Genomic DNA, 26,591 nt, shown 5'->3' on the forward strand with positions numbered 1-26,591 from the left:
CGTGCCCCGGAGCCGACACTCGCCGGGGCCGCGGCGGGAGCTGAGCGGGAGCCGCCGCAGCCGGAGCGCGGCCCGGGCGGCAGGTGGGTGTCTGCGCCGGGCCCCTCGGCCGCCGGGCAGGGCAGGGCAGGGCGGGGACGGCGGGGACGGCGGGGACGGGGACGAGCGCGGCGCTGCTGCCGCCGGGGCGGTCGGGCAGGGCTGGGTGGCCCCGCGGGGGCACGTCCGCGCCCGGGCCGGCTCACGGGGCCTCAGCCCCCCGGCGCCGCCCTCCCGCGCTCCTGCTCCCGGAGCGCCTCGCCGAGCGCTCCCTGCGCCCGCCGGGGCTCCGGGCGGCGCCCCGCGCTGCCCCCGGCGGCGGCTCCGGCTCCGTTCCGCGGGCGGCGCCGGGAGCGCCGAGTCGGCGGCGCCGGGAGGCAGCTCCGCACCTGGGCGCTGCCGCGGGCCGCGCTGCCGGGGCGGCGGGGCCGGGCCGCCCGCGCTGCCGTGTGTGCGCGGCGCCGGCTCACCTGCGGGAGACAAAGGCAGGCAGCGCCGGCCCCGCCGCCCTTCCCCGGCGCCCCCGCCGGGCCGGGGGGATCTGCCGCCCTTGCGTGAACTTGAGCGCGGCAACTCGGGCCGGCCGGGCCGGGCCGCCTCTGCCGCGCTATTTTTAGCCAGATCTCGCAGACAACAACTTAACAAAAGCCCGCACCGAGGAGCGAGCGGGGCTGAGAGGGAGCTGGCGGGGGGGAGGGGGCTGCAGCGGCGCTGAAAAGTTGTCCTGACACTTGTTTAAAATGCATCGCTTATTCAGTGCTCTGAGTCACGGGCAATTATTAAATGGTTGCTTATTATGCCTCTAGCGTTTAAAGACGTGTGAGCTCCGGGTAGGTAGTTTACTTGCAAGTAGTGCTCGATTTCTGTGTTCGAGCAGAGAGTAAAGGGCTAAGCTTGTTTTCACACAGCCTGTGAGTTGTCTGTGTTTTGGTTATATATGTTGTTTCCATTTGCCTCTATTTGTATGCAACTTTTGCATGCTCTAAATGCACGCTTTGCAGAGGGGGGCTCTTACAGGCGTCTGTGAGGACTGGTGGGCATGAAAATACTGGCAGAGGAGTCAGGTGTGCAGGATAAGCAGTGGTGTCCCTTGGGAAGAAAGGTATGAACAGGGGTGAAGTCTGACGAGGGGCCAGTCTCCCAGGCAGTGGCCATGCAGATACAGCCTGAACCCCTAAGAAAATTGCCCAGGAAGAAGCAGAATCATGGAATCTATTGAGGTGTAGCCAGGGTATCTCATCTGGCCTGAACTGTTAAGAATTGATCTTAATTTAGCCTTCATAATTGAGTTTATTTCTGTATCAGCGCTGCGGAAGGGTTCATTTCAGTAGTGGGTGAAGTTTGATGCTGAAAATGGAAAAAGATTACACAAGTCAACTGCTGCTGCTTAGTAGGACACTGCAAACAAGGTCACACAAAGAAATTTTAGGCAATCTGTTAATACTCAGTGGCGTTTTTAACAACTTATCATCTGCTTGTATTAGAAAGTAAGTAACAATTCCCTATCCCCAGTAAGGGTTTTTTTTCCCTAGAGGAAAATAAAATAAATAGTGAAAAGTATTTTAGGTCATTTCCCAAGACTCAGTTACCAGGTTCTGGAAGGTGAGAAGTAAATGCTCTGTGCTTGATAACTTCAAAAGAGAGGGTGTGGGGGAGTCTTGATTTCTAGGATAATGCTGAAGCTAGGTAGGGGTGATCATATCTCATACGATACATGAGCGCACTGTATGTGTATGATCATATTTATGATTCCGTGTCTAAGGACTGTGCTTCTTTCAAGCACTTGTGTGGACTTCATGGTCAGTCGAGAGAGCATCATTCTGTAGTTAAGCCTGGATGCTGTGAGGAGGTGAGGGTGCGGCTGCAGGCTTTAGGTTGCTCCAGGAAAGGCTCAGCTCTGAGCCGACCTACAGCTCTCCGAACCCTGTATGGTGAGGGTGATTGGAGCTGTCACATCGGGTCTAGATAAAAACGGTCTCGTTTTGAGGGGACACGCATAAAAACCTAGCTAGAGGCGAGTGTTGGCATGCCAAACCCCTGGTGCTGCGTCTGCACCTGCTTGTGGGGACAGCTCCCCAGAGCCCTGAGTGCAGGCAGGGCCGGCCCGGTGCCTGGAGGGTCCGATGGGGCAGTGCCGGTGCCGGGAGGGTCCGATGGGGCAGTGCCGGTGCCGGGAGGAGCCGATCGGGCAGTGCCGGTGCCGGGAGGAGCCGATCGGGCAGTGCCGGTGCCGGGAGGAGCCGATCGGGCAGTGCCGGTGGCGGTGCCGGGAGGGTCCGATGGGGCAGTGCCGGTGCCGGGAGGAGTCGATCTGGCAGTACCGGTGCCGGGAGGGTCCGATGGGGCAGTGCCGGTGCCGGTGCCGGTGCCGGGAGGGTCCGATGGGGCAGTGCCGGTGCCGGGAGGAGCCGATGGGGCAGTGCCGGTGCCGGGAGGGTCCGATGGGGCGGTACCGGTGCCGGGAGGAGCCGATGGGGCGGTACCGGTGCCGGTGCCGGGAGGGTCCGATGGGGCAGTGCCGGTGCCGGGAGGAGCCGATGGGGCAGTACCGGTGCCGGTGCCGGTGCCGGTGCCGGGAGGAGCCGATGGGGCAGTGCCGGTGCCGGTGGCGGTGCCGGGAGGGTCCGATGGGACGGTACCGGTGCCGGGAGGAGCCGATGGGGCAGTGCCGGTGCCGGTGCCGGTGCCGGGAGGGTCCGATGGGACGGTACCGGTGCCGGGAGGGTCCGATGGGGCAGTGCCGGTGCCGGGAGGGTCCGATGGGGCAGTGCCGGTGCCGGTGCCGGTGGCGGTGCCGGGAGGAGCCGATCGGGCAGTACCGGTGCCGGGAGGAGCCGATGGGGCAGTACCGGCCAGGGCAGGGGCGCGCCCCGGGCGGAGGGGTGGGGGGAGGGAGGAGCTGACCTCTGCGAACAGCCAGGGTTGCCAGCCTTACTCAGCCTTAGCTGAGTAAGAGATGGGAACGGTTCCATCGGCAGCCGGAGTCCGAAGGGATCTCTCTGCCCCGGTGTCGAGCGAAAGCCCTGCTCGCCTCTCTCGCCCCGGCTGCCGCGCCCGGTGCCTGTCATCGCCAGGCTCTGCTCCCGCGGGACAGCGGGAACGCTCCGTGAAATGGTGGTTTGTGTGTCCCGGGGGACCGTGACACACCTTAGATCACTTGCCAGTAGCGATCGGGGTTTTCTTCACCAGGAGAAAAGCGAGGTCTGAGTCTGTATTTTGGTGTTGATGAATAGGTTTTCTTAGTGGGGCCATTTGTTATTAATCTCTCAATCAGATACTGGGACTTTATTTAAGGTGGGAAAGCTTACAGATGTTCTCTGTGTAAGTAAATGATATTTCATACCTATCATCTTTTCTAATTAGAGTAATTCAACCTTCTTTACCAACGTTGGGTGCCATCCAGCATGACAGGTAAATGGTAAGGAATAAAAAATACTGTGAGGTTACAAGGACTGGGACCAGCCTTATCCCTTCAGTTGTTGACTAGTAGCACAATGAAGTCAGTGTTCCAAGTGTCAATATTGTGCATTTACACCCGCATTGGTGTGAACCCCTTACAGCAGAGGTTTGACCACGGCTCCCATGGCTCTTTAAACTGTGTTCCATGAGACAGCTTCATGAAAGGGCATTACAATTAGCTGTCCCTGGGTTGCACAGAGAGTACAGGCAAATCTACCTTTTGTGACACAAGAGCTGCATTAAAAAATTAAAGCAAAACAAAAATGAATACATTTGAATCTGTGAAATTAAGACTGTGGTAGTTGTTTGTTGATCTACAGGTTCATTTCCCACCTTATACCATACATATTTCTTGCTTTTTTGGATTGAGGAGGAAAATTAGAGCCTTGCTCGATCCTGATGATGTGATCTGTTTGTAAAACTGTTTTAGTGTTCTGGCTGAACACAGCCTGTCTCTCTTTAATCATATGTTCAACATTACCAAATGTTTGCTATTGAGTTGATAATTTTGCAGCTTGGATGAAAGACCAAAATTGGGCTGCTTATTTTTGTTGGGTTTTTGTTGTTGTTGTTGTTATTTTTTGGAAAGGGATTAGGCTGCTAAACTAACTTCAGAAGTGGGTAGAGCTGTTTTTGTAGCAGTTCTGTTTTATTTAACTTGTATTATTCAAAATTTTGGGTTTTTTTTAAACATAACATTCAACCTGTTGAACCTTTCTGTCTTGAAAAAACGTTAAGCGTGCATTCTCAATAAATAGTCATATGGAACTGACAGAAGAGGAATGAAAAATCCAAGCTTTTAAACACTTGTTAGCCCTGTGGGAAACCAGAGGCTTATGTTCTCTCTTTGGTTTCTGTGTGGGAGAAAGAGCCTCTGAATGAATCCTTGTCCGATGGTTCAGCTTTTTGAGGTAACAGAGCTTTGAGGTAGACTGCAGCTTGGTAAGACTTGCATTTTTCTGGTGTCTGACCTGGAAGCCATGAAAGGGGTTGGTAGCAGCTTTGAAGAAGTGTTGGAAGGAGTCAGGTTTGCTGAGAAGAAAAAAATAGCATTTGCATGGCAGAGCTTCCAAAACTAGAAAGAGAGTGGGAATGGCTGCAATTTGTTCATGTTTTCTGCTGCTGTTGCTAAACAACTGTAGAGCTTCACTTAAAAACACCTATTTATGTAGAATAGCAGGTAAGCAAGTTGTTTTGTACTGAGGCTGTAAATAGACTTTGAATGTCAATGTTACAATTTTATGGTAGAGAGTAAACACCAGAATCCTGACATTCTTTTCTACTGCTTTGTGTTCCTGTTGTCAACTTTGGATGTGGTACCATCATTCCTTCTGTCAAGTCTTTGATAAAATTGTAAATCTGACATTGTGGTTCTGTTTGGAGCCTTGAAAACGGTGGTGGCCTCTTAGTTACCTGTAAGAAATGCTTCTTGGAAGTAAAAGAACATGTGGGAGAGAGACACAGATTAAAGATGAGCACTCTGTCTTGGTGTAATATTTTAGCTTTTTACCTTCTACTTTGTCTCCGAGTTATGTGGCAAATGTATTTTTTCCAAGGCTTAGATCAAATAACAGAAATGGCAAAAGAAAATTGAACAATCCATAGTGGTTTCTGTTTTAGATCTCCCCAGAAGTTCTTTTCTGTTGTTATTTCTGTCCTTAGTCCCATTTAGCAGCTGAGTTCACTCTGCGTGTGTGTGCCTGCATGGAATTGCATTAGTTCCACTCTGTGGCAGGGTAAAGGCTACAAATCTCATCACAAAGTCTTAACTTGCAGAGCTGCAAGTTTCTACATAACTTTTCTCATTCGTGAAACGTCCATTTAAAAATAAAAATATGTGTTTGTTAATCTTTACAAGATTAAATATGGCAGCATTTTCCTTGAATTCTCCTAAGTTCCGTGTGAATGCTGGAGATGGATGCTTTGATTTTCAAGATTAAAAATCCTGCCTTTCATGTTAATTTACTATATTGTGTTCAGTGCAAGTTGGCAAGACTAATGCCTACCCACCCATGAATTAGGGCATTGATGCTACATGATTAGATGGAGAGAATTTGTTCATGGGTGTGGATGTAGTGGCAGTTGTCTGGATCATGAAGATGCTGAAAAGTACTTTTCAGAATTTTCAAGTATTATTTCATTACCCGTTTTGGTTCATAGTCCTGTTTTGTCACTGTTGAGGTTTTTGTTTGCCTTTTAAGATCTAGCCCTTAAGCATTTGGTTAGATCATGTTTTCTGTGAGGTAAATAAGACTTCTTTGGAATATTTTGATTAAAACTAGTGTAGTAACAGTTTCACAAATTAACTCTATATTAATATAGATATTAACTCTATCTAAACAAATTAAGTCTATATGTAAGCAAGAGATTGACTCAGATCAGCCTCCCCACCAAATCCCCAATGACCAATCAATGTTATTCAGTAATAGAAACAATAACTAATTAATTAATGAAGCTAATGAGCCACTTGATAGCAGGAGGCTTGTGTGACTACGACAGTTAAATTGATGATCTAAATTGTTCTACTGATTTTCTATTTGAACACTGAGAAAGTTATCTGAAAATACTGTATTTTCTCATCAGTTAGTCTAAGGTTGACATGAATTGAATAGGCAAGATTTTTAAAAAATTTTTTTCTCCAAAATGCTCTTAAACAGCCACTTGATTATTTATATTTTTTTTTTCTTACAGCTCTGAACATTAACAGGAAAATAACACTGAAACAGAATGTCGCTTACCTTTTGTCTGAAAAGGTGAAATCTTTTCAGATAGAAATGGCTGATAAGGGTGGGAAGATGCTTCCAGGACAATTTTACATTGAAGTGGAGTACGACTATGAGTATGAGGCCAAGGACAAGAAAATTGTAATCAAGCACGGGGAGAAATACATCTTAGTGAAAAAGACTAATGATGATTGGTGGCAAGTCAAAAGAGATGAAAATTCCAAACCCTTTTATGTGCCAGCACAGTATGTGAAGGAAATACCCCGGAAAGCACTGATGCCACCTGTGAAGCAGGCAAGCCTGCTGCCAAATAACACCTTGAAGTTGACCCATGGATTACAGAGATCAACAGAAAATGTGAATAAGTCACCAGAGCTTTCTAGTTTTGGAAAATCTTCTCCAGTTCAAGTGTCTTGCTTAGTTCGAGATGCCAATCAGAATCTGGGACCGAACAATAGCACCTCTCAAACTTTTGGTTTGAGTCTGGACCTTACCCAGAACAATGGAAAACTTAACAATGAGTTGCAATCTCCCAAGGTTTCCAATCAGTTTAGAACCATTTCCATGGGTCATTTCCCATGCCCAGAGTTCTTGGAAATAGAGAAGACCAGCTTTTTGCATGAACAGTCTTGTGATTCAGCAGGAGAAGGCTCAGAAAAAATTCACCAAGATTCGGAGTCTGGAGATGAACTCAGTAGTAGTTCCACAGAACAAGTGCAGGTAGGCTAAAAAATGGCCCCCATGTCTGGTTTGTTTTCCTTTGTTATTGCCATGATTGTCTGCTGCTGTTTTGAGACTTATTCCCAAAAAATTGCAATTGTTTAAATAAAAACGTCTTCTCTCAGCATGAAACCATTACAAAAATCAAAACAGTGGATTTTGATTAGTTCTTGCAGAATTACTGTGCTATGGGAATTGATTCCATTTACATTATTCTGTGATTTAACATTAAAGAAAGAACAGTAGTGTTTCTGTATTAAGATTGGTTCAATATGACAATGAATTTGGGTTATATTTTCTTTTAGAGGAAGGGACCTTACTGCTGTAACTCCTCATTACTTGACTTGTGTGAAATAATAGTGCTAGTTACTATCAGTTTTCTCCAAGTGTGTATAGATTATATAAGAGCTGTAAATTAATGTCTTAGTGGATTTAATTACATTTAAGATTTACTTGGAGTTTAATTTGTGGCTTGAAAATTTTATTTGTAGACTGTTTTAATGAGTCAGCCTGACAATTCTGCTTCTCACAACTTTACTCTGGATTAAAACTCAAAACACGTGAGTTTGTTAATTAGTATGGAAGAATCTCAGGAATGATGTACTCCTACTTCAGGCTAAAACTGAGCATTGATGGCCTTTTTCCTTAGTAAAGCAGTTTTTCTCATTTTTTTTTTTTTTAACGGCCCCACCCTCATCAAAAGATTAGAACTCTGACTTAATCAGGTCACTTCTGGTACGAGTAACCAAGTTAATTAGTCTATTGTAATCCAGGTTTGCTCTTAAACCAATGATGTATGTGTGCATACACATAGTTATATATTCATGTGGCTGTGTGTATGTAGATAATTCCCTCACCTCACATTTGCCCCTCCCTTCTTTCTGTAGGGATATGTTAAATTATTTTAAATTCTGTTAGAAGCTTCCTCTACTCATGAACTTAATGTGTAGTGTGAAATTGTTTTTGCTTGGATAAAAACTGATTGTTACAGTAAATCCCACTTGCCAGCATGTGTTCAGAGTACCAGAGGATCTCAAATCAAACTTGATGTTAACTTTAGACATGAAAGGTTTTACTGTTGAGAGCTGTGAATCAGTACTTTGCTAGTAAGAAACAATGAAGACAAAGCTGCTTCGGAAGGAGTCAGCATGGGAAGATCTTAAAGATACTAGATTGATTTAGAGAATTACAGAGTCTTAAACTGTATATATATGTATTTATTGAAATACTTAATCAGTAGCTTTTCAATATCTTACTATATTCTTGGCCTCATTCTTGATACTCAGAATTTCTACAGTTATGGGGCATCATGTCTCTAATAGTTGTATATTTTATGTTAGTTTTAACTTCATCACCACTCCCCCAAATAATATGGAATGAATAGGATTACCAAATTTAATTTCTTTCTTCATTGATGTCTTTCTTACTCAATGTGAGAATCTGTGAGCTTCCTTGCACATTCTTCACAGCACTGTCCTAGCTTAGCGTTGTTGATATGAACCACTTAGAACTTGGCACGATAAAGTGATTCCTAGATATTTATTTTAGAAGCTTGTGTTGGCATGTTGCTGCCATATTAATCAATTGCCAAACAAATTATGAAAATACTGAGGAATGTTTAGAAAGTATATCCTACTTTAAATAGCTTATCACATTAAATTTTATATTACATGGTAGGACAGTTCCCTCTTCTGTGTTGACTATAATTTGATGCATTTCCTTCTCTAAAGCAGATGGAATTAATATTACATGGGTGTCTTTTGTCAATAATAAATATATGGCCTTCAGCTCAGTTTCCACTAGACTTTTTGCCTCTTGATGCAGTGACACTTAATCTTTTCACTGTTCTCTCCCCACTCCCCACTATACTTTATTCAATGCTACAACTCATTTATAAATTTGTATTTGAGCGGGGCAGCAATGCATGTTTTGTAGACACTGTTATGGGAAGTCTGAAGTGGGGCAGTTTTCACAGTGCTTAAGAATTAAAAATGCTAAAAATACCTCATTCTGGCTGTGGGAAAGGCCTGGCAGTTTGTCTGATGTTACTGAAGAACTTGCCATTGTCAGAATCTTGGGCAACAAGAGTGCAGGTGCTCACTGTGCCTTGCAGTTTGCCTTATTTTGTAACTTAATCTCATCGTGTGTAATCACAAGCTCTTTAAATGTAATGAAAATGTTTGACATTTAGTAGCCATGGGGATTAAAGCAGTGGTAGAACTGATGTCACCGTTAGCTCAGTCTAGATGTTCAGAGTGCCAGCTTTCTCACTGGAACAGCTTGGCAGTTTTTTTAGAATTCTTTCAATAATGAGCATTGTTTAGTAGAAATCAGCTGTGCAGAAATTAATGGCTCAGAAAGCTGTTTTTATTGCTCTTAGTCTGTAGTGAGAACATCAAGTTCCTGGCTTTCACGCACAAACAGGATTTCACTTCACAAGACTGACTGCTTCTCCCTCCCCTGCCTGCTGTGGAGTTCAGTTTTATGCAGCCTGCATTATAATAAACTCTAAGCTACAGGTGTTTTCTCTTAATTTTGTAAGGTTAGAAGCTAGAATTACCTTAATACCTTCATGTAAGAATTTTTTTTAGTGGTGTTGAGGTGATAGTATTTAGCTTTAGCCTGACCTTCAGTGTGTTTTCACTGTCCTTGAGTACAAATACATGAGATACAGAGGAATGCTTCTCTTGTGAGATCTTTCTAAGAAGTGGTTACATTATTCCCTGAAGATTATCCTCCTCCTCCTTTCCAGTAATGAAGTGCAAGTTCTGCAACTGTACAGTCTTGAAGTCATAGGCTTGCTGGCTGTGGAAATACTGGAAGATCCAGAGTCTCCAAAGTAGTGCATAAAGGAAGGATTTTTTAGCAGACAAAATACGGTGAAGTGAAGGACAGAGAGGTCGCAGTGTCAGCAGAAGTATTTGCTAATGAAGATGTAAGCAAAGGGTCTGGTCAGGAGAAATATCAAGACTGGTTAATGAACATTCTTGACATTTTATGCAAAGAAATTACAATTGTTGGTTGCCACTCTGGTGGATAGGGCATTGTAAGAACCATATGTTAGCTTATGGACTTGAACTGTAGGAAGGCTGGAGGTAATTAGAGGAAGTAAGGCTTGAGAGGAAACAAGCTTCAATTTAACCAGATTTAAAATCTGGTGTTGACTAACTGCAGGTCGAATTGGAACTGAATGAAATGGTTTGAGTGAATGCACGGCTGGGTGTAAGAATCACTGAGACAATGGTGGCACTCAAAGCTGTGAGAATCAATGAAGTTCAATAAAATTTTAGGAAAATGGTGTCATTTCTTCTCCCTGATCCCAAGGAAAGGGCAGAAATACTCCTCAGGGAGGCCAGGGATGTGGGGAAGAAGGAAAGTTCTGAAAGAGTGATTCTTTAGCAGATATGGACAGTATCTGAAAGAAGCAGATAGGATGTCTGAGCAGTATGCAGTAGAAGCAGAGACCTGAGGAATTGTTCTAAAGTTAAAAAAAAAAAAAAAAAAAAGGAAAAAAAAGAAAAAAATTACTTACATGTTCAGGCATGCCTAAACAGGCAGGAAAAGCTGAAGCAGAAGAAGACATTCAAAGTGGTCTTTAGAAAGCACCCTGGGCAATGCTTGCTCTCCTACCAAGTTTTGAGAGAGGAGGTGTGCAGATAGGGAGAGAGTTGGGCAAGTTTAGAGATCATGTCAAGAATGTTTAGGTGTTATCTTTGAGGATGATACTTTGGAATAAAGTCGTTACAGACAGAAATTAAAATCTGCTTTTGGCAATGCTAATGCATGACCCATGGGAAATAACTTTGTTTCTGATGCATGTTACCTCCTCTTTTGTCATAGGAGGCATAGGATGTATTTAAGAGTAAATACATGGCACTGTCTTAATGTTACTTTTTATGCTTATTAAAAGTTACTTTTAGCAGCAGGTTGGGTTTAATCATTATAAATATAGACAGTGACCTATTTGCAAAGATTGTTCTGTCTTTCATCCTCTTTAGTAATTGACTATTGCATAAACTGTGAAGCACTAAAGGGGATTACCACTAGGATGGCTGTTTTGCTTTGATTAATTCTGAGTAGTAAAGATCTTAAAGAGCTCTTTCTGTCTTGCCTTTGCAGTTTCTCTGGGATTGCAGTAACTTTTTAGTCAGGGAAACAAAATATTTTGTGTTTCTGTGGCTGTCAGAGTGTATCTTCTGGAGATCTTGGCATTCTTGACTTTGTCACTTAGTTGAAAGACTGGTGGCAAATCATTAGTGTTTGACTGCCATGCTGGTCAAACATTAAACCTCTGAAATAAATAGCTATCACTGTTTTGTTGGGTACAGAATCTGTTTGCTTCTCCAAAAGAAATTTCTTGCTGTTTTTTTTATTTCATTCATTTGTCCAAGAGATGAAAGTTTTGATAGTATGAAGGAAGTATGCAAGAATTTCTTCTAAATAAAACTGAACATGTTTGCAGATTCATGGTGATATGTATAATGTAATAGTTTGAAATTGTTTTAGGTACCATCCTTTAATCTCTTAACTTCTTAAAAACAACATTTGTTACTCTAATGATGTTACATGCTGAAATATGCACATTATAATGAGGTGAAGAATAACTTCCAATGACAAGGAACTTGAAGCTTTTTAATTTAAGGAGTTTTATAAAACATATATTTTTTCTGTAATTTCAGTAGCTATGCTAGAACTTTGTAAACAGCTTGAAATGTTTGCTAAATTACATTAATAACTCAAAGGTTCTGGACAGATAATATTAGGGAATTTCCTGGCTGGTTTTGTGTACATGGTGTTGTGTATGTGGTTTTTTTTTCCCTACACTGTGTCAACAGGTCTGGATAGTTTCAGTTTACAGTAGTGCTGTTTGTGATCAGCTTGGTCTCTGTAGTTTTAATATGTAAGTCAGGTTGCAGATAGTTCTCTCTCTCGGTCCAGGTGAGTAATTTTGGATTTAGGTGCCCTAAAATGAGCAGCCCTTGTGTGCCACTAATGCTGCTGACAGGCCGTTTCTGATCTGCTCCTCTGAACATCCCTGCTGCAAATCAGATTGACCTTCCTTAAAAAAATAAACAGCAAACACGAGTGTTATCTATGTGAGGCAGTTGTCAGAAAATCATGACGTGTGAGACAGGTTGGTTTTAGTTGACTGGCTTGTTCTAATACTGGTGCTGGAATGCTCAGCTGATAAGCTACAGATCTACTTGGTTCATGCAGGTTTGTGTTGTGCTTTCAGAAGTGAAACAAACATCTAGTGCACTGTTAAAATTCTGAAAGTGCCAGTACAGTCTTTTGACTCTTGCACCCCTGTTTACCCTAATTTCATGCAGAAAATGATGAAATGGAACTTTGAATGCACTGATTTTGATTAATAAGCCTGTGCCTTTTATCCTGGTAGAATTACTTCCTAGCTTAAGTGAAGCTCAAGCTGCACTGCTTAAGGAATAGCAGTCATAATATGGAATTGATTTTTCTGTTTTTATCTAGAAAATTTTAGTTTCTAGTGTGCAGTGTGTGAGTTTTGGTGCATGCTGTCCCACCTGCCTTTTCATTTGAATTTGTACCAAGTAGGTACATCACCTCAGCAGGGTGATGACAGAATCTTTAGGGATGGTGGAGTAAATGCTTAAACAGAAAAGCAGCCCTAGGAAAAGGAATGGGTGTTCTGTCTCACTGCTGCCTAAGTTGAAAGCAGCTGGAGATACTGGGGACTTGCTTTTTCTTGCTGGCAGTGCTTCTGTCATTTGAAGTAGTGAACCATCAGACACAGAAAAGACTGTAATAGGTAAGACTCTGCTTGAGACTGTTTTGAGAATATTTGATCATATCTTGTTCTCTCCCATAACTCTGGGTACAAACAATTGCTTTTGCTGTGTCTTTACCTGGTTACGATCTAGGCAGTTGTTTAATGTTGCAGTGCTTGCCTATAGAACAAAGGTGCTGTTATTCTGTAGAATCCTAAAGAAAGTATCATTTGTTTCACAGCAGTGTGACAAAACATCAGGGAACGTATGACTCTGTAGAATAAAATGCAAAACACTTTTTTCCTTTTTTTAGGCAGCTCTCTGGAATAGTAGACATTTGTGCTTAAAAAAAAGAAAGCAAAATCTGTGCATATCTAGTACCTAAACAGCTGATATGTCTCTGACATGCCGTGCCAGGTATGTTTGATTTAAAAATGATCGAGACAAATGGGTTTTCCTTTATGTGGAGTTTGTTCTAAAGCTAAGGACAATACTTTTGGACAAAACAGTCTTTCAGGATAGTGAGAACTGAGGATTTTCAAATGACTTCTGTGATCGTGAGTAACTGGACCAACATACTGTTAGGCTAAATTCAAAATTGATACCAGTATTCCATCTTGAAAGGACTTCTGACCTAGTTCTTAGGAAAGACAGATTTTTAGTAGATTATAGTTCTGTTCTGGTAGATATAAAGGTGATGTGGTAGGTGAGTGCGGAGAGGCATTCAAACAAACGTAGTCAGTACACATGTCAGTAGTAGGAAATGGTACAAACCAAAAATGCAGAATGCAGATTTCATGGTGTTTCTGTAGTCTAAATAACATGGAGTTGCCACCCTCTCTTATCTTGAAAAGGAGGTAATAGTGCTGAAAACAGTGTAGAAGAGGTGAAAAACACAAGCAGAAACATGGAACAGTTCCGTGAAGGCTTTGCAAAAATCTTACATGAGAGTGGGTGCACATTTAGTATTGCATGCAGAGGACTCCTTATTTCTAGTCTGTTTGTTGCTGAAATGTTTGAGGGATTGTTGAAAAGTAAAAAGCAACCTTAATTTTGGTATATTTCCCCCCCATCTTTTGATAGTTTGTCTTGTCTTTGTAAACTCTTTGGACAGAGATTTGGAGCTTGTGTACAGTGATGCTGAGAAGACTCATATAGGTGTTTGGAATCTGTATTTTAATTCATTCTAGTTTTCCATCTGATAAGTTTTCTAAATGAAAGCTAGAAGTTGAGGAGCTGTCTGAATGAATTTAGGTTATTGCTTATGTTGAGTTTTGATGCTAAATTATCTGGCTTCACCTTCTGCTTATAATCAAAATCATGATTAGAAACTGGGAGTCCTATTTTAAATCTAAAATTACGTATTACATTTTGAATTTAAATAACATAGTTTTAATTATTCCCTTTTAAAATGGTTTACCTAAGGCTTCTGGATGATCTTCAGATCATCTAGTTATATTAAGTAACTTCCCTGTATTTTGTTTAAATGTAGTGCTGGAGAGCAGAGTTTTATGTCTGCTTTCTGCTGGTGTGTAGTGTACACAGTTGCCATCTTTTGCTTTTGTGGGTTGTTGTTCAACTGAATCACTTTGCTTCTCTATCACCACCTGGCTCTACAAATATTTATTTCCAGTGGTGCTGGCCTAGGCAGTGTTGTGATGAGTGTGTCAATAGCCTGTAAGTAACTCCTTTATGGCAGCCTGAATAGTCACAGTCTACTGCAAAGTCAGCAGATCTGAAGGACTGAGGACATGCTTACTTTTTTACTGTCACTGATGTGATGGGACTCGGGCAACAAGAGTGCTTATGCAGTACTGTAATAAAATGTCTGATAAGACCAAAAATACAGTTAACAAACTTTCTGTACTCAACTGCTTGTTCAACATGTCTAGTAATATTGCATGCACATTTATTTTCTAGAGAGCTTGAAAGATTACCAGGATATTGTTTGGAAATGATTCATGATACAACCAAAACGTTAGTGTTGCACATAACTATTAAGACTTTCAAGTATTTAGAAGAAGCTTTATCCTGCAGTAAAGAGTTGTAACAGTAAATGAGGTTTTTGAGTGACTTTGATTTGACTGCTTTTCCTGTTGAAATTGAATAAAGGTGCTTCCTCCTCTCCCCAGCCCCCACCATGGAAGATTTATCAACATGCTTGGCGCTGGATCTAGTTGGAAAAGCTACTAGAAGCCTGTCATGCATATCTGCACTGTGCTTTAGGCACAGGGGACTATGTATGTGTGTGGGTATATATGTATATACCTATGTTCTCTGTATAGATGAGATATAACAGGGGCAGCTGTTCTGTTTCTTGATAGCACTTTGATCTTGACTTCTGCCTCATACCGTGTGACAACTAACTTTACACTTCCTCACAACTTCATGAGATGTACTCATCAATACTGTCCTTTTTCTGTCAGCCAGATAAGTCCATTTGTCCTGGCTGTGACTTTGTTGTGTTCATCCCTCCCAGGTGCTGCACTCCAACTTATAATGGCATTTTTATGCTTCCCTGAGGCTCTGTGCTTTTCCTGCTGTAGTATGTGTTCCCCAGGAGCTATGCCAGAGGACTGCAGTGCTTCCTCCCAGGAGAGCCTTTCCCAGCCGGGCTCTGTGGCTGCCTTGCCTTAGGCAGGGAGCAGGAGCTTGGGAAGGGGCAGCGTGGCCCTGGCAGGGCCCCGGTGGTCACACAGCGCTGTCCCTCTGACCCTCTGCTCATCTGCCCTCCGCTCCTGAGCTCCTCTGCTCCTCTGTGCCCCTGGCAGCTCCTCATCAGTCACCCACTGCAGCCTCCTCAGTAAAAGCTACAGCCTTCAGCTGCGCTGGCTTTCATTCTTCTTGCCTTTGCCATCCTGAAGAGTCATGCCTATGTGACTGCCCGAGGAGGCACACAGTGTGAGGGAAGATAAACTTGAGGTGATTTTTCTTTTTATTCTTCCATGCTTCGGTCTCAAGGAGAGACCTGTCTTGGTGTTTCACAAGGCTGTGGGTTGTGATCCACCAAGGTGTAAATTTTACTTTTAAGTTTTGTTTACTTTTCAGTTGATTATGTATGTAAAAACACTATTGCATCCATTTTTGCTTTTTGCTAGTTCATAAATTTCTACTGTAACTCTCAATTGAGCAAAACTTGGATATGTACTTGGGCTTGTGGTTTGTTTTTTTCTTTTATGGAAAACTAGAAAAATCCAAATCCCAAGTGTTGTGCTAAAAATCTAGCTCTAAACTCTCTTATTCTTCTTTTCTGGTTTTGTAAATCTTTAAAGCCTCAGCAGATTGAGTCCAAACTTACGGTGTGATGATTCCCTGTACAGCATTTGTGGGGCCTGTAAAACAGCTCTTTCCAGCTGCTGCGTGTCTTTGGTGTGCTGTTTATTAAAACAATTGAAGTGAACATTGTGCTGAGATGGTACTACACTGGCAAATTCTTTCTTTGCAATCAATTTTCTGGGGAAAGTAGCTTGAAGGGCTATATTTAAATTCTGTGCCCATAGATGGTTTCAGGAATTCTGTGTGCTTATCCTGCTCTCTCATCATTACTGTGTGTCCATAAACTGCTGCTTTGCTTCTCAAAGTATTATGTTAAATAGTGATTTGAGCCCTGAGCCAGCCTTCTGTGTTGTCCTTGGTATGGTTGGATTGCTTGAGTGCGGGCTCAGAATTATAAAGTAAATAAAATTCTGCAAACACTGAGTCTTTTTTTATCTTCTTGACTGCCATCTGAAAAAGATCACTGGTTTAATATTGATTGAAGTAACGTTGAAGCTGCAGATTTACTTTAACATTTTCATGTTGAAACATGAAATTCAATGACAAAGGTATACTTCTTTCTAGATACTGATTTGCAGAAATAGCTGTTACTGAAAATGAAAGATTCTTGCTAGTGTAAGGAAAATAAAGGGGAAGAAAAACTGCAGAAATGCATGGCTGAGTGTTTCATGCATTCTGTCCTTACACTGGGTGCCAACAAACTGTCTGCAAGTAGAGAGAAACAGACTAAGAAATACAGTCAAAGAACAAATACGTCTATTTTCAGTAGTTGCAGAGAGAAGAAAAAAGATGCAACCTGGTTGAGATTCCCATGAGAATCTTATTGCTTTGCTTAATTCTGCTGTAAGCAGTACATACAGTCTATTGCTGCGTATTTCTGGGATTTTGAGAAAAGTCGGTACGGTTGTGTACTTGGCTTTAGCATTTTAAAAAGCTCTCAGAAGTCATCTTAAAAAATCTCTAACTTCTTTAAGCTAGACACAGTTGGATATATTTCTAAAAATGTTCCTCCGGCTATTCAGTATACTTTTGCAAAACAGAATCCCAGTGTTAAAACTGGAGTGATCATAGCCTGTTCTAGCTCAGTTAAAAGTTGAAAATTAAAAATATCTTAGAAGCACCATGGCATAATTATGTACAGGCTTCTTTTTGTGTGGCCCTAAAGAGCTACTGAGGGAAATATTCCTGCTTTGCTCAATATTTGAAAGACCTCATATAAATGTGCTGACTGATAACACTTTGCTCATCCTATTATATCTTTCAAGGAAAAATTTTCGACTGAAGTCTTGACCTAATGTTCTCTGTATGTCTTCTCTGGCATGAGACTTGGCTTTCTACTTTATCCTTCATTACCAGAAAGAAATGTTATACATGATGTAATAGGAGAAAGAATGTTATACGTGATGTTCTTTGTCCTAAGTCATTAAAATACATGAGGTTGAGGGGGTTCAAGCAGCCCTAACAAAACTTCAGTTTTGCTTGTGTGCTGTAGCACGTACATTGTCTTGAGAATAGAGGCAGTGTCCTGGGAATTTAGGTGGCCTTGTGACATTTTGTCTTAATTCTTTATGTCTCTCTCCGCTCCAGTATAAGTGACAGATGCCAATATATGTGGGATTTTTATGGTTTAGTTAGAAACTTCAACATGCAAGCTAAACAGCTGAATACTTACGTATACTGGAGGTGACAACATATAAACAGCCTGTTAAGAGCCCAACTTACAGTGGGAATTCAGTTTTAAAATACTTCTCTAGTGGAGCTGTGAACTTCATTTCCATAAGTGCCAAAATCAGAGATATTTTTCCTGGTCAGAGGAGTTTTAAACACAAAACACATGTGAAGTACTGGAAAAATAAATTAATTTTAATGTTAAGTATTTTTCCCATCCTTAAGGTTTGTTTGCTTCAGACTGGTGAATGTCCCATTTCAATACTGGGAGACAGGGAGGGTTCCAAAGAAATGCAGTGTCCTAAAATACCAGAGACTCCTTTGAAAATGGAATTGTAATCTCTTCTGTAAGTCCTTATGCAGTGACTTTGTCTTGCACCTTGTAAAAAAGTCTTGCTGTCTGTCATAGAACCCACTAATTATATTCAGTGCTATACAGTAAACATGTGAGAGGATACTGGATCTGAATACAAATTTAATAAAGGATAGTCTAATACAGGGACTAGTGGGTTTATAAAGAAAGGAAGGTCTAATGTGTTGCCCATTGTTTGAAGTCTGCCAGGTGAAAATGAATTTTGATTTTTAAAATAATAAAATTTTAGATTATCTCTTTTAATAATAAGATAAATGAGTAAGTTGGAGCATGATGCCTTAATCCTTTAAATGGTTAAATTAAAATTACTTGTTAGCTGAAATTGCTTAAATATGTTAAACATTTTGAATAATGTGGGGAAAATTGCTTTTGTATAATCTCTAAGCTACAGTCTTTATTGAAGGAAGTTTTATGTGGAGAAAAAAGCCTATCAAAAGCCATTAAAGCCATATCAAACAACTGCTTGGTCTGAATCTTCTTCATGTTGAAAGATGTTCTCATATTAATGCATTGTGCTGAGAATATCAATAAAGGCATGATTTATGGCATGACTTTTTAAAAAAATTGATGCTTCTAACTACTTGCAGCTACTTAGGTGCATTTTGTCATGGAGTGCCAGGCAGTAGGGCCCAAAGTTCTGTACTGCCATAGCAAAAGGGGGCATAAAACTTCATTTTCTGCTCAAAATAGATGAATCTATATGCCAAAATGGAAAGTATGTGTTCTTAGCAGAGTTTAGCAGTTTAACTACATTCCTCTGAGGGGATTTATGGCTGCAAGGCTCATCTTGAAGCTTGAGGCTTCACTGGAGGTTTTGTTATGATTGCTGTACTGTTGCTGTGCCAGATTGTTTGCTGGTCCTCTAATCCCTCATTTCAATGTCAATCTAAAATGCACAGCTCTAACGCTTCCACTAAGTGTTATTTAGGAGATACAGCTAATCACCCTCCATACTCAATTACTGCTCTTGTGAAGACAAAAGCATTTGGAGTAATGTCAGCCTAAAGCCTGTTCAGGCACTTAAATTTTCCCAATAAGCTTTATATCTTTTAAATAGCTGTTGTACTAGATGTGGCTGAACAGCAAAATCTTAACAGTCATCAATCAGAATAAGCTGTGACACTGCCAGCAGTGTTGCAGAAGGCTCTCTTGGCAGTGGACTCATCAGCTTTCAGCACTGTTACTCTACAGACCATCGTGGAACCTGGAACCCAGAGCTCCTGCAATGCCTGCAGTTGCATAATTCACCTTTTTATATGAGCTCAATGGAAATCTCGCTGGAAAACAACATCGAAATCAGTGGGAAAGTATAAGAGTATCCAGTAGTTCTAAGTACATTAATTTTTAATTAATTTTTCTCTTGGAGACTTCCAGGAAGTCCAGCTTCCATTCCTTCTGTGTCTTCTGCAGATAAACAGCAGCTTTCCATCAGCTTTCAAGAACAGCTTCATGTGTTGAGCATTACTATATGCTCTGAGCATTACTATATACTCAAACACACATACCTGTGCTTTAAAGCATTTTGTCGCCCGACAGCTTGGCAGATAATGCTGCCATACTTTATTATAGTTGTAGTTTGAATGAGAATGTTCTCTGAAGGCTGGTGGCTCCAGCTGATCCGCTGAGTGCTGAGCATGGAATTATAATTCAGCAGCACGGGGGAGGGCTCTGCTCGCTGTGGCGGGCGCAGGGCACCGCTTACTGCCTGTTGCTTAATCAGCATGAAACTGTTAGCAAATTCTTGCCATCTCAGCCATAATGTACTGCTAGTAGGTTTGCTTTATTGCATAGGACAGTCAAAAAAGCCTGGAATGTTTTAGTAATTTTGAGTAAGCATAACGTTCCTCTTAATGAAGTTTGACAGCATTTTCAGAACTCCCTCGCACTGTATAACAAGTGTCCCATTACATATTCCTGTGTACTACATGCTGGTAATTTATTTGTGTCTTTTCTAATGCAACTCTTCTTACATGAAAGCTTTTACATTAGAATTTAAAATTATGTTATTTTACAAAATAGATTCCTGGCAACAAAACCAGCTGTGTATTATTAATCTATTTAAAGATACTCTCTAAATTTAGTCACGGTTTTGCAGTTGTCAGAAGACTTTGTAAATCCTACTTCAGTGAAAAAAAACTCACAGAAATTATTTGGGGTTTTAAAAATTAGTTTACCCCCCCAGTATTTTGAAGCATGCTTTGCAATCCGGAGCACACAATGCACGGGGGAGTGTGTGTGCTAGTGTTGCTTCTTTCACTTGGATCATCAGGAGGACGTTTCAGAGAGGGTTAGTGCCAGATATCTGAATCTGACTGTTTCTCTTTCCCTCCCTGTCTGTTGTTTAGGGGCACTATTTTTTTTTTTAGGTTTAGTAAGTCCTTCATTTTACTGATAGATTGGAATGAATCTCTGTTATCTAGGGCATGGGATAATTTTCAGTTTTTCTTGTCCGTCATGAAAAATGGTGTTGCACAGCAGAAGGAATTCAGTTATGTCAGTTTATTTTACTTTTAGTAAGCTGTGAATTTGTCTTACAATCATGGGAGGAGAGAGAAGGGTCACTGTGTTTTTCCCACTCCCTGGTGTGGTACCAGACAGTTAGCCCAGGCTGTCGGCGTAATGGGCAGGGATGTGACAAAGAACTCTGCTTCCTATTTTTATTGTGGGGTCTGGTTCACTTACAGCTGCTGTCAGTCATTTCTCTTACTTCTGAGAGTCTTATCTCATTCTTTGAGCCCAGAATTCAGAAAAGGTTTTTATGGTCTTAATCCAGCAGTGCTGCTCATAGTCAGAATGGCTGTACTTGGAATGCAGCGCCATCCCTGTGATGACCAGATGCAGTCTTTATGATCAGTGCATCTTTAGCAGACCCTCTCTGGATTGGTATAACTGTGAGAGCAGGAGATGGAGTCTTCTTCAGATATCAAAATACTTGACCCCCTTCCCATACACACCTCCTCCTCCTTTCTGGCAGGCCGTACCTCTTTGTTTCAGCTCTTCATAAGAGGTCTTTCATCCTCAAACTTTCTTTGAGAAGGACCTGCAAACAAGCAGAGGGATTAAACATTTAATTACAGTCGATGTTCATACTTGTCTGAGTGAATGGAATCCACACAGAAAACTAGAGCAAGACTTTCTGTGTGTGTGTGCTGTTACACAGTTGGCATCTACAGCAAACACAGCATTTTATGTTGAAGAGATAGTAGCAAGCCTTTTAATTGCTCACCAGTCCATGTAGAACATTAGGGGTCATTGGAACATGTTCTGACACCTGTTTTGCAACACATACCAGAGGACATCATGCAATCATTTTCTGTGTGAAATGTGTGACTGGGTTATGTTTAAGGACAATTGTTGCAAGAGGAGAGATACTTAGATTTAGTTTTGGCTTTGGAGGGTGGATAGCTGTGCTGAGCACCTGGGAAAATGGTTGATGTGTCCATTCATTATTATTTGTTGAATATTGTGGCGTACACGCTTTCTCTCCTTTTTAAAGTAAATTTCTAGACCGTGTGACACACTGCCTTAGGCCCTTCACCAATTGTTTTATGTAAGATAGAATAGACATGCTGTAGGCACTATGCATTGATTCTATTTTGTGGTTCTTTCTTGGTTTCTGTAGCGTACAATCAACAGGTTTTTTTTTTTATCCTCATGGCCTTGTAGAAGTTATATTTGTACTGTGAAAATTACAATTACCTGCTTCTGAATAGATAAACACTGGATTTTAGATTGCGCTGCTTTTACTCAGAAGCGTAAAGAAGTTAAGCAAAAGCCCCAAAACCCAGTTAATTTAGTTTGCAGGGCTTCTGTTTTGTATTACAAAATGCAGCTTATTTCATCATTTACTTATTTGCAACTTCTCAGGGAAGAAAAATGACTAGGTTTTCTGTCAGTGCTGCAGCTGTGAAACTGAACCAGGGGAAATGGTCACAGGTCCCTGTAAATCTGATCTTAATTCAACATGTGTGGGTTTCCAGCTCATAGCACTTTGAGGTTGTTTTTGCAGATTGTACCCGGGAATTGACTAATATTGGCTGCAGTTCTGAAGATGGTGAAATTGATAATTCACAGTCAGGGGAGAAGTGCAATTGAAGCACAAGTATTCCCACTTGTTGGCACATTTTAGAATATTGCCTTGGGTGACTTAAATTCTGTGCTGGAAGGCTTTTTATTGTAGAGATGATTTTGCTACCTTTTTGATAATCTCTGGACACAAAAGTAGGTTTGTCCATTGTTGAACTTCCTTGTTCTGAAAAAAATATGTATTAACACCACAAAGTACAGCACTGTGTATATTTTCTTGCCTGGTTTGTTTTGCATCTTACTAATTTTTTGGGGTTAACCACCTCAATGAACTGAAACTAGGCGTATGTCCCTATTTTTTTCCTGAAATCTGAAAAGCTTGATTGTCCATAACTCATCCCTCAGATTTGTGGGAATGCCTGAAATTGAAAGGATGACTAGACCCAGTGGCAGCCTCTTGTTTTATCCTTGCCAGTTTTGCTACAGGCTAAAGAAAATTCTCCTTAATTTTTTCTTTTTTGGGAAAATGCCCAAGGGGAGGGGAGAGAAAATTTCCTCTTTCCTTAGTGGTATGCTTTTATAACACTTTTGGGTTTTAAATTACTTTGAGTATTGAGATACCCTGGTGATTTGCAGAGGAGAGGAGAATATAGCATCTTTCGTTGCTTAAATTGATTTAAGATATTCCCAACATTCCTGACCTAGGTTTTTCTACTAAAAATTAATATTAGTAATATTGTTTAATTTTTCAAGATGTTGGGAGGAAAATGTCTTATTTTATACTCCATATGTAAAGTACTGCACATGGTAGATTTAATGTTAAAACAGTTTTTCTCAAAATGCTAACAAAAACATGCTCTTCAGAATTCAGTTTTTTGATTCCAAGTGTGGGACTTAAGCTAGTAAACAAAATACCTTTCTCATTTCACTCCTGTCTTTCATCCGACTGTGTTCTGTACTCTGAGGTGAGAGGAAGAACTGTCCTTAGTCATCTTAAAAATATTTGTTATTCTTTGCCTGAGCTACTTGGGGTACTTCCTTCTTCGATGGCATGAAGTCTCTTCCGCTGCAGTTTTTAATGCTCTGATCACCACGGTAATCTGTTGCTCTTTCTTATAGGCTGCTGATTTTTCTTAAGAAAAAACAAGGACTTAAACCCAGCATTTCAGTTGTCCATACTTGTACAGTAAATCAGCTTCTTACTGTATGCTTTTATAGCTTCTTCATTTGTTTCAAACTTCAGATGTGAATGTGCTGCTTTTCAGGACGAGGGTTACAGGTTTGTAGTTTAGCCTTGTTTACAAAGTCTTGTGAGAGGAAGGAAAATAGAGAACAACCCCATTGTGGTTCTTTCACACTGCATAGGGACAGAAGCAAGAATATCGAAAGTGCTGTTGAAGGTTGTGGACTAAACTGCACTTAAACTGTCAAAGAAAGTTCCCTATTTTCCTGATCAGGCTGTTGCCAAGTTTAATTCCTTTTTTGCTCCATACGTAAGTAACTTTTTTCCCTCCTTCAATCCAGCCATTTTTTTTTACCTGTCCCTGGAAGAAATAGACAGTTCTTTACTTATTGTTGTTTCTGTAACCGATTCTGTTTTAGATACTTGATGATAATTCCTTCTCTCACCTACCTTTGGAATTTAATTAGGCGACTAAACCTCCTTAAGAACTAACAGAGAGGTTCTGAAAGGGAAGGTCCTGCTCTCCTGTCACCTTAGACACTTCAGAGGTGTCTCTGGCTGACCTTGCCGTGACCTGCAAACACCAAAGGAGTCTAAATATGGGAGGGCTTTTTGTTTGTGAGGTTTTTGTTTGTTTTGTTTTTGAAGTTGCAACAGGGTTACTTTATTGCCATTCTGGTTTAGTCCATCTCTTTGCTGCAGGGACACATCAGTATCAGGGTGCAGATGGCAAGGGAGATGGGGTTGTTCCTTTTGGTAGCTGGTGGCCAGTAGACCAGCATAGCTAGGTCTTAAAAATGTATCATTAATCTTTGATTTTCTGAAACAAATAAATTCGTGTTTTTTCTAAGCTTTGAGTTGTTGCCTGAGTCCATTGAACTATGTGCTTTATTGATTTGGTTACATGAATTGAATTAGTAAAAGCATTTGCTGAATTTCTGTATAAGCAGAAGTGTCAGTGTGACTTCTGCGTTTCTGCATGAAGGAAATCCTTTTCTTTTGTGCATGGGTAGTTAGGGTAACTAACTTATTTAAAGTTACTTTGTCAAGTTGCTTTTCTCTTGGCTTCACTTTCTCCTAAGATTAGCAAACCACTTTTTTTCAACAGGAAAAAGTGAAAAAAAGTGGCTTTGGTTTTTTTATGTAGTAGACATTCTGATGTATTAGAAAGGATAGCTCTTAAAAAGTTTGCCTGAAGGTAGAAACATGGACTTTGTGTGTACAGGCTTAAGGACATTCTGAGATTCTTAATTCCCTAATCCAAGTTTGTTTTATATTAGAGTATGAATACATTACTTGATGAACAGAATTTACCATATTTTTTCTAGACTTTGGGTGTATAATTTCTGTTTTGTAAAGATATAGAGTTAGCATGACACTATCTAAAACGTGGTTCTTCAAATCATATATTTTGAAGTTGTTTAGCCAGTCATGATTCCCTAGAACATGCTTTTTCAGGTATTCCTGTTTATACATTGAGCATTTTTGAAATTTGTTTTTCAAGATTGTAATACAATGTTTATGGAAGTCCATGTGAATACCTACAGCTATATCAGCTGAAGTTGATTCCCAAGTGGGCAGTTTAATCAAGGAAATTGCCCTCTGGAGCTCTGGGGCACATGAGAGGTGTAGTAGCTTGTGAATGGTAATTGCAGGTAATAAACTCAGGGAATGCTTGGAGAGGCAGATGTGGAGGGTAAACAGGGCTAAAAGTGACTGGAGCCTACCAGTTACACAACAGAATGTATTACTGATTAATTAGAATGTATTACTGTTAATATATTAGTAAGGCAAACCAACAGATGCCATTCTAGTATTTTATTTGATACTTTGCTTTCTACACCAGTTAATTCTGTTCTTCACTGGGTTTTGCCACCTTAATTAATCCCATAAGATGTTTCCATTAAGTGTGCTCAGACGTCTACTTTACTTGTACTGTTTGAACACTGGTGATGCTCTGCAGCTGCATATGTTATTAAAAAACTTCTGAGTGTGTAGTTCATAAGCTCCAGAAGATATTTTGAAATTATTCTAACACCTAACAAAGAAATACTACCATAAAAAAGGCATAGTGGATTTGCTGCCATGAGCGGCATTTGAAGAAGCAGAGTTTCACACAAGTGAAATCTGCTTTTGCAAGCAGAGTAAAAGGACAGCAGCTGTAAACTGAGTGGGAGTTCTGCATTTTCTTGTCAAGTGTTTGGAATGAAATACCCTTTCTAACAGAACACATACGTGATGACTGATCTGTTTTAGAACTATCTCTTGCAAATTGTTATCTTCTCTATTTTTTTTTTAAGAATTCCCCAGCTATGTGTTCTGAAAGTGAACCATTATAAAACACGTTTAGAGTTAAAAAAGTTCTTAATTTTTCTGAGTTTTTCAAATAGGAGAATATTACAGTTTTTGTCTACTGAATGATGGGGTTTTGGTAACTTGTGTGGTAGTATTTAAACTTCATTCTGTTTATTCAAGTGGTTCTCAAGATATCTTTTAGGTTTTTGAGCTTGCTCAGTACTACAACTCCAGTAGTTTGGGAATTTTATCAGAGGTAATGTTTGCTTTCTCATCTGCAATTTTCATGGGTTCCTAGCTTTACACTGCTTTGTGTAAGCAATGGAGCCTCAAAAGTACTCTTAAAGGCTATGGAATCTGTACTTTTGAAAATGTAAGGTGTAGAAAAAATTGCTATTCAGTTTGAAGTGACTGTAATGGAAACTTTTCCATGACCTTTAGGCCATTGTGAGTTCAAATATTACCATTCTACACTATTTGCGCAATAATGTTTCATAGGAGCTGATTTCTTAGACCTGCTGTGTTTCTGTGATGGATGCAACATAGAAGTGTTCCGTGAAGATCTTGATAATCTGCCTTTAAGAATACTTTCACCTCTCTGAGGCAAATGAGATGTACAGCTATACATTAAACCAGCTAAAACAGTAAATGCTTTGATAACTGAGGAAACTGAAATTTCAGGAGATTATTCTGCTGTAACAGTTGTAAAACAACTGAATGGCTGCTTGTGCTCTTGTGATACTTGCCATCTGAAAAGCAGTACCTATTGGCCTATTACAGGATAATTTTCCACTGGAGAAGGCAAGCTAGGCTTCTTTTGTGTTTTCTTGGTGTACTATTTTAGTTTTTATAGAATACATCCTTGAGTGACATCACAAATTATTCCCAACAGCTTTATTAGTCACAAATCTGCATTCAGACATGTACTGGGGGCTTCACAGAGCTCAAGAATTGACAGCAGTTGAGCTGAAATGCAGAAACAACTTGAAATTATCTTCCCTAAAAGTAGAGGGAAAATAAAGTGTAAATTTCCTTCTGGATGTCATATCCAGGTTGTTCAAGATGTGGACTAAATTTCTGAATTA

At 40.9% G+C, this 26,591-nt stretch overlaps 1 protein-coding gene across 7 annotated transcripts in view; it reads left to right on the forward strand.

Annotated features, from left to right (window-relative positions):
* The window catches only part of ARHGAP12 (Rho GTPase activating protein 12), a 75,920-nt gene continuing 49,329 nt past the window's right edge, over positions 1 to 26,591 (forward strand). For all 7 annotated transcript variants that reach the window (XM_066315213.1, XM_066315220.1, XM_066315229.1 and 4 more), the window contains exons 1-2: positions 1 to 83; positions 6,190 to 6,941. In XM_066315213.1, the coding sequence (XP_066171310.1) occupies positions 6,273 to 6,941 (669 nt within the window). In that variant the 5' untranslated portion in view covers positions 1 to 83; positions 6,190 to 6,272. The remainder of the gene's footprint in view (positions 84 to 6,189; positions 6,942 to 26,591) is intronic.

This window comes from Sylvia atricapilla, chromosome 1 (assembly GCF_009819655.1).
Source record: "Sylvia atricapilla isolate bSylAtr1 chromosome 1, bSylAtr1.pri, whole genome shotgun sequence".
In the NCBI taxonomy this organism is placed as follows: Eukaryota; Metazoa; Chordata; class Aves; order Passeriformes; family Sylviidae; genus Sylvia; species Sylvia atricapilla.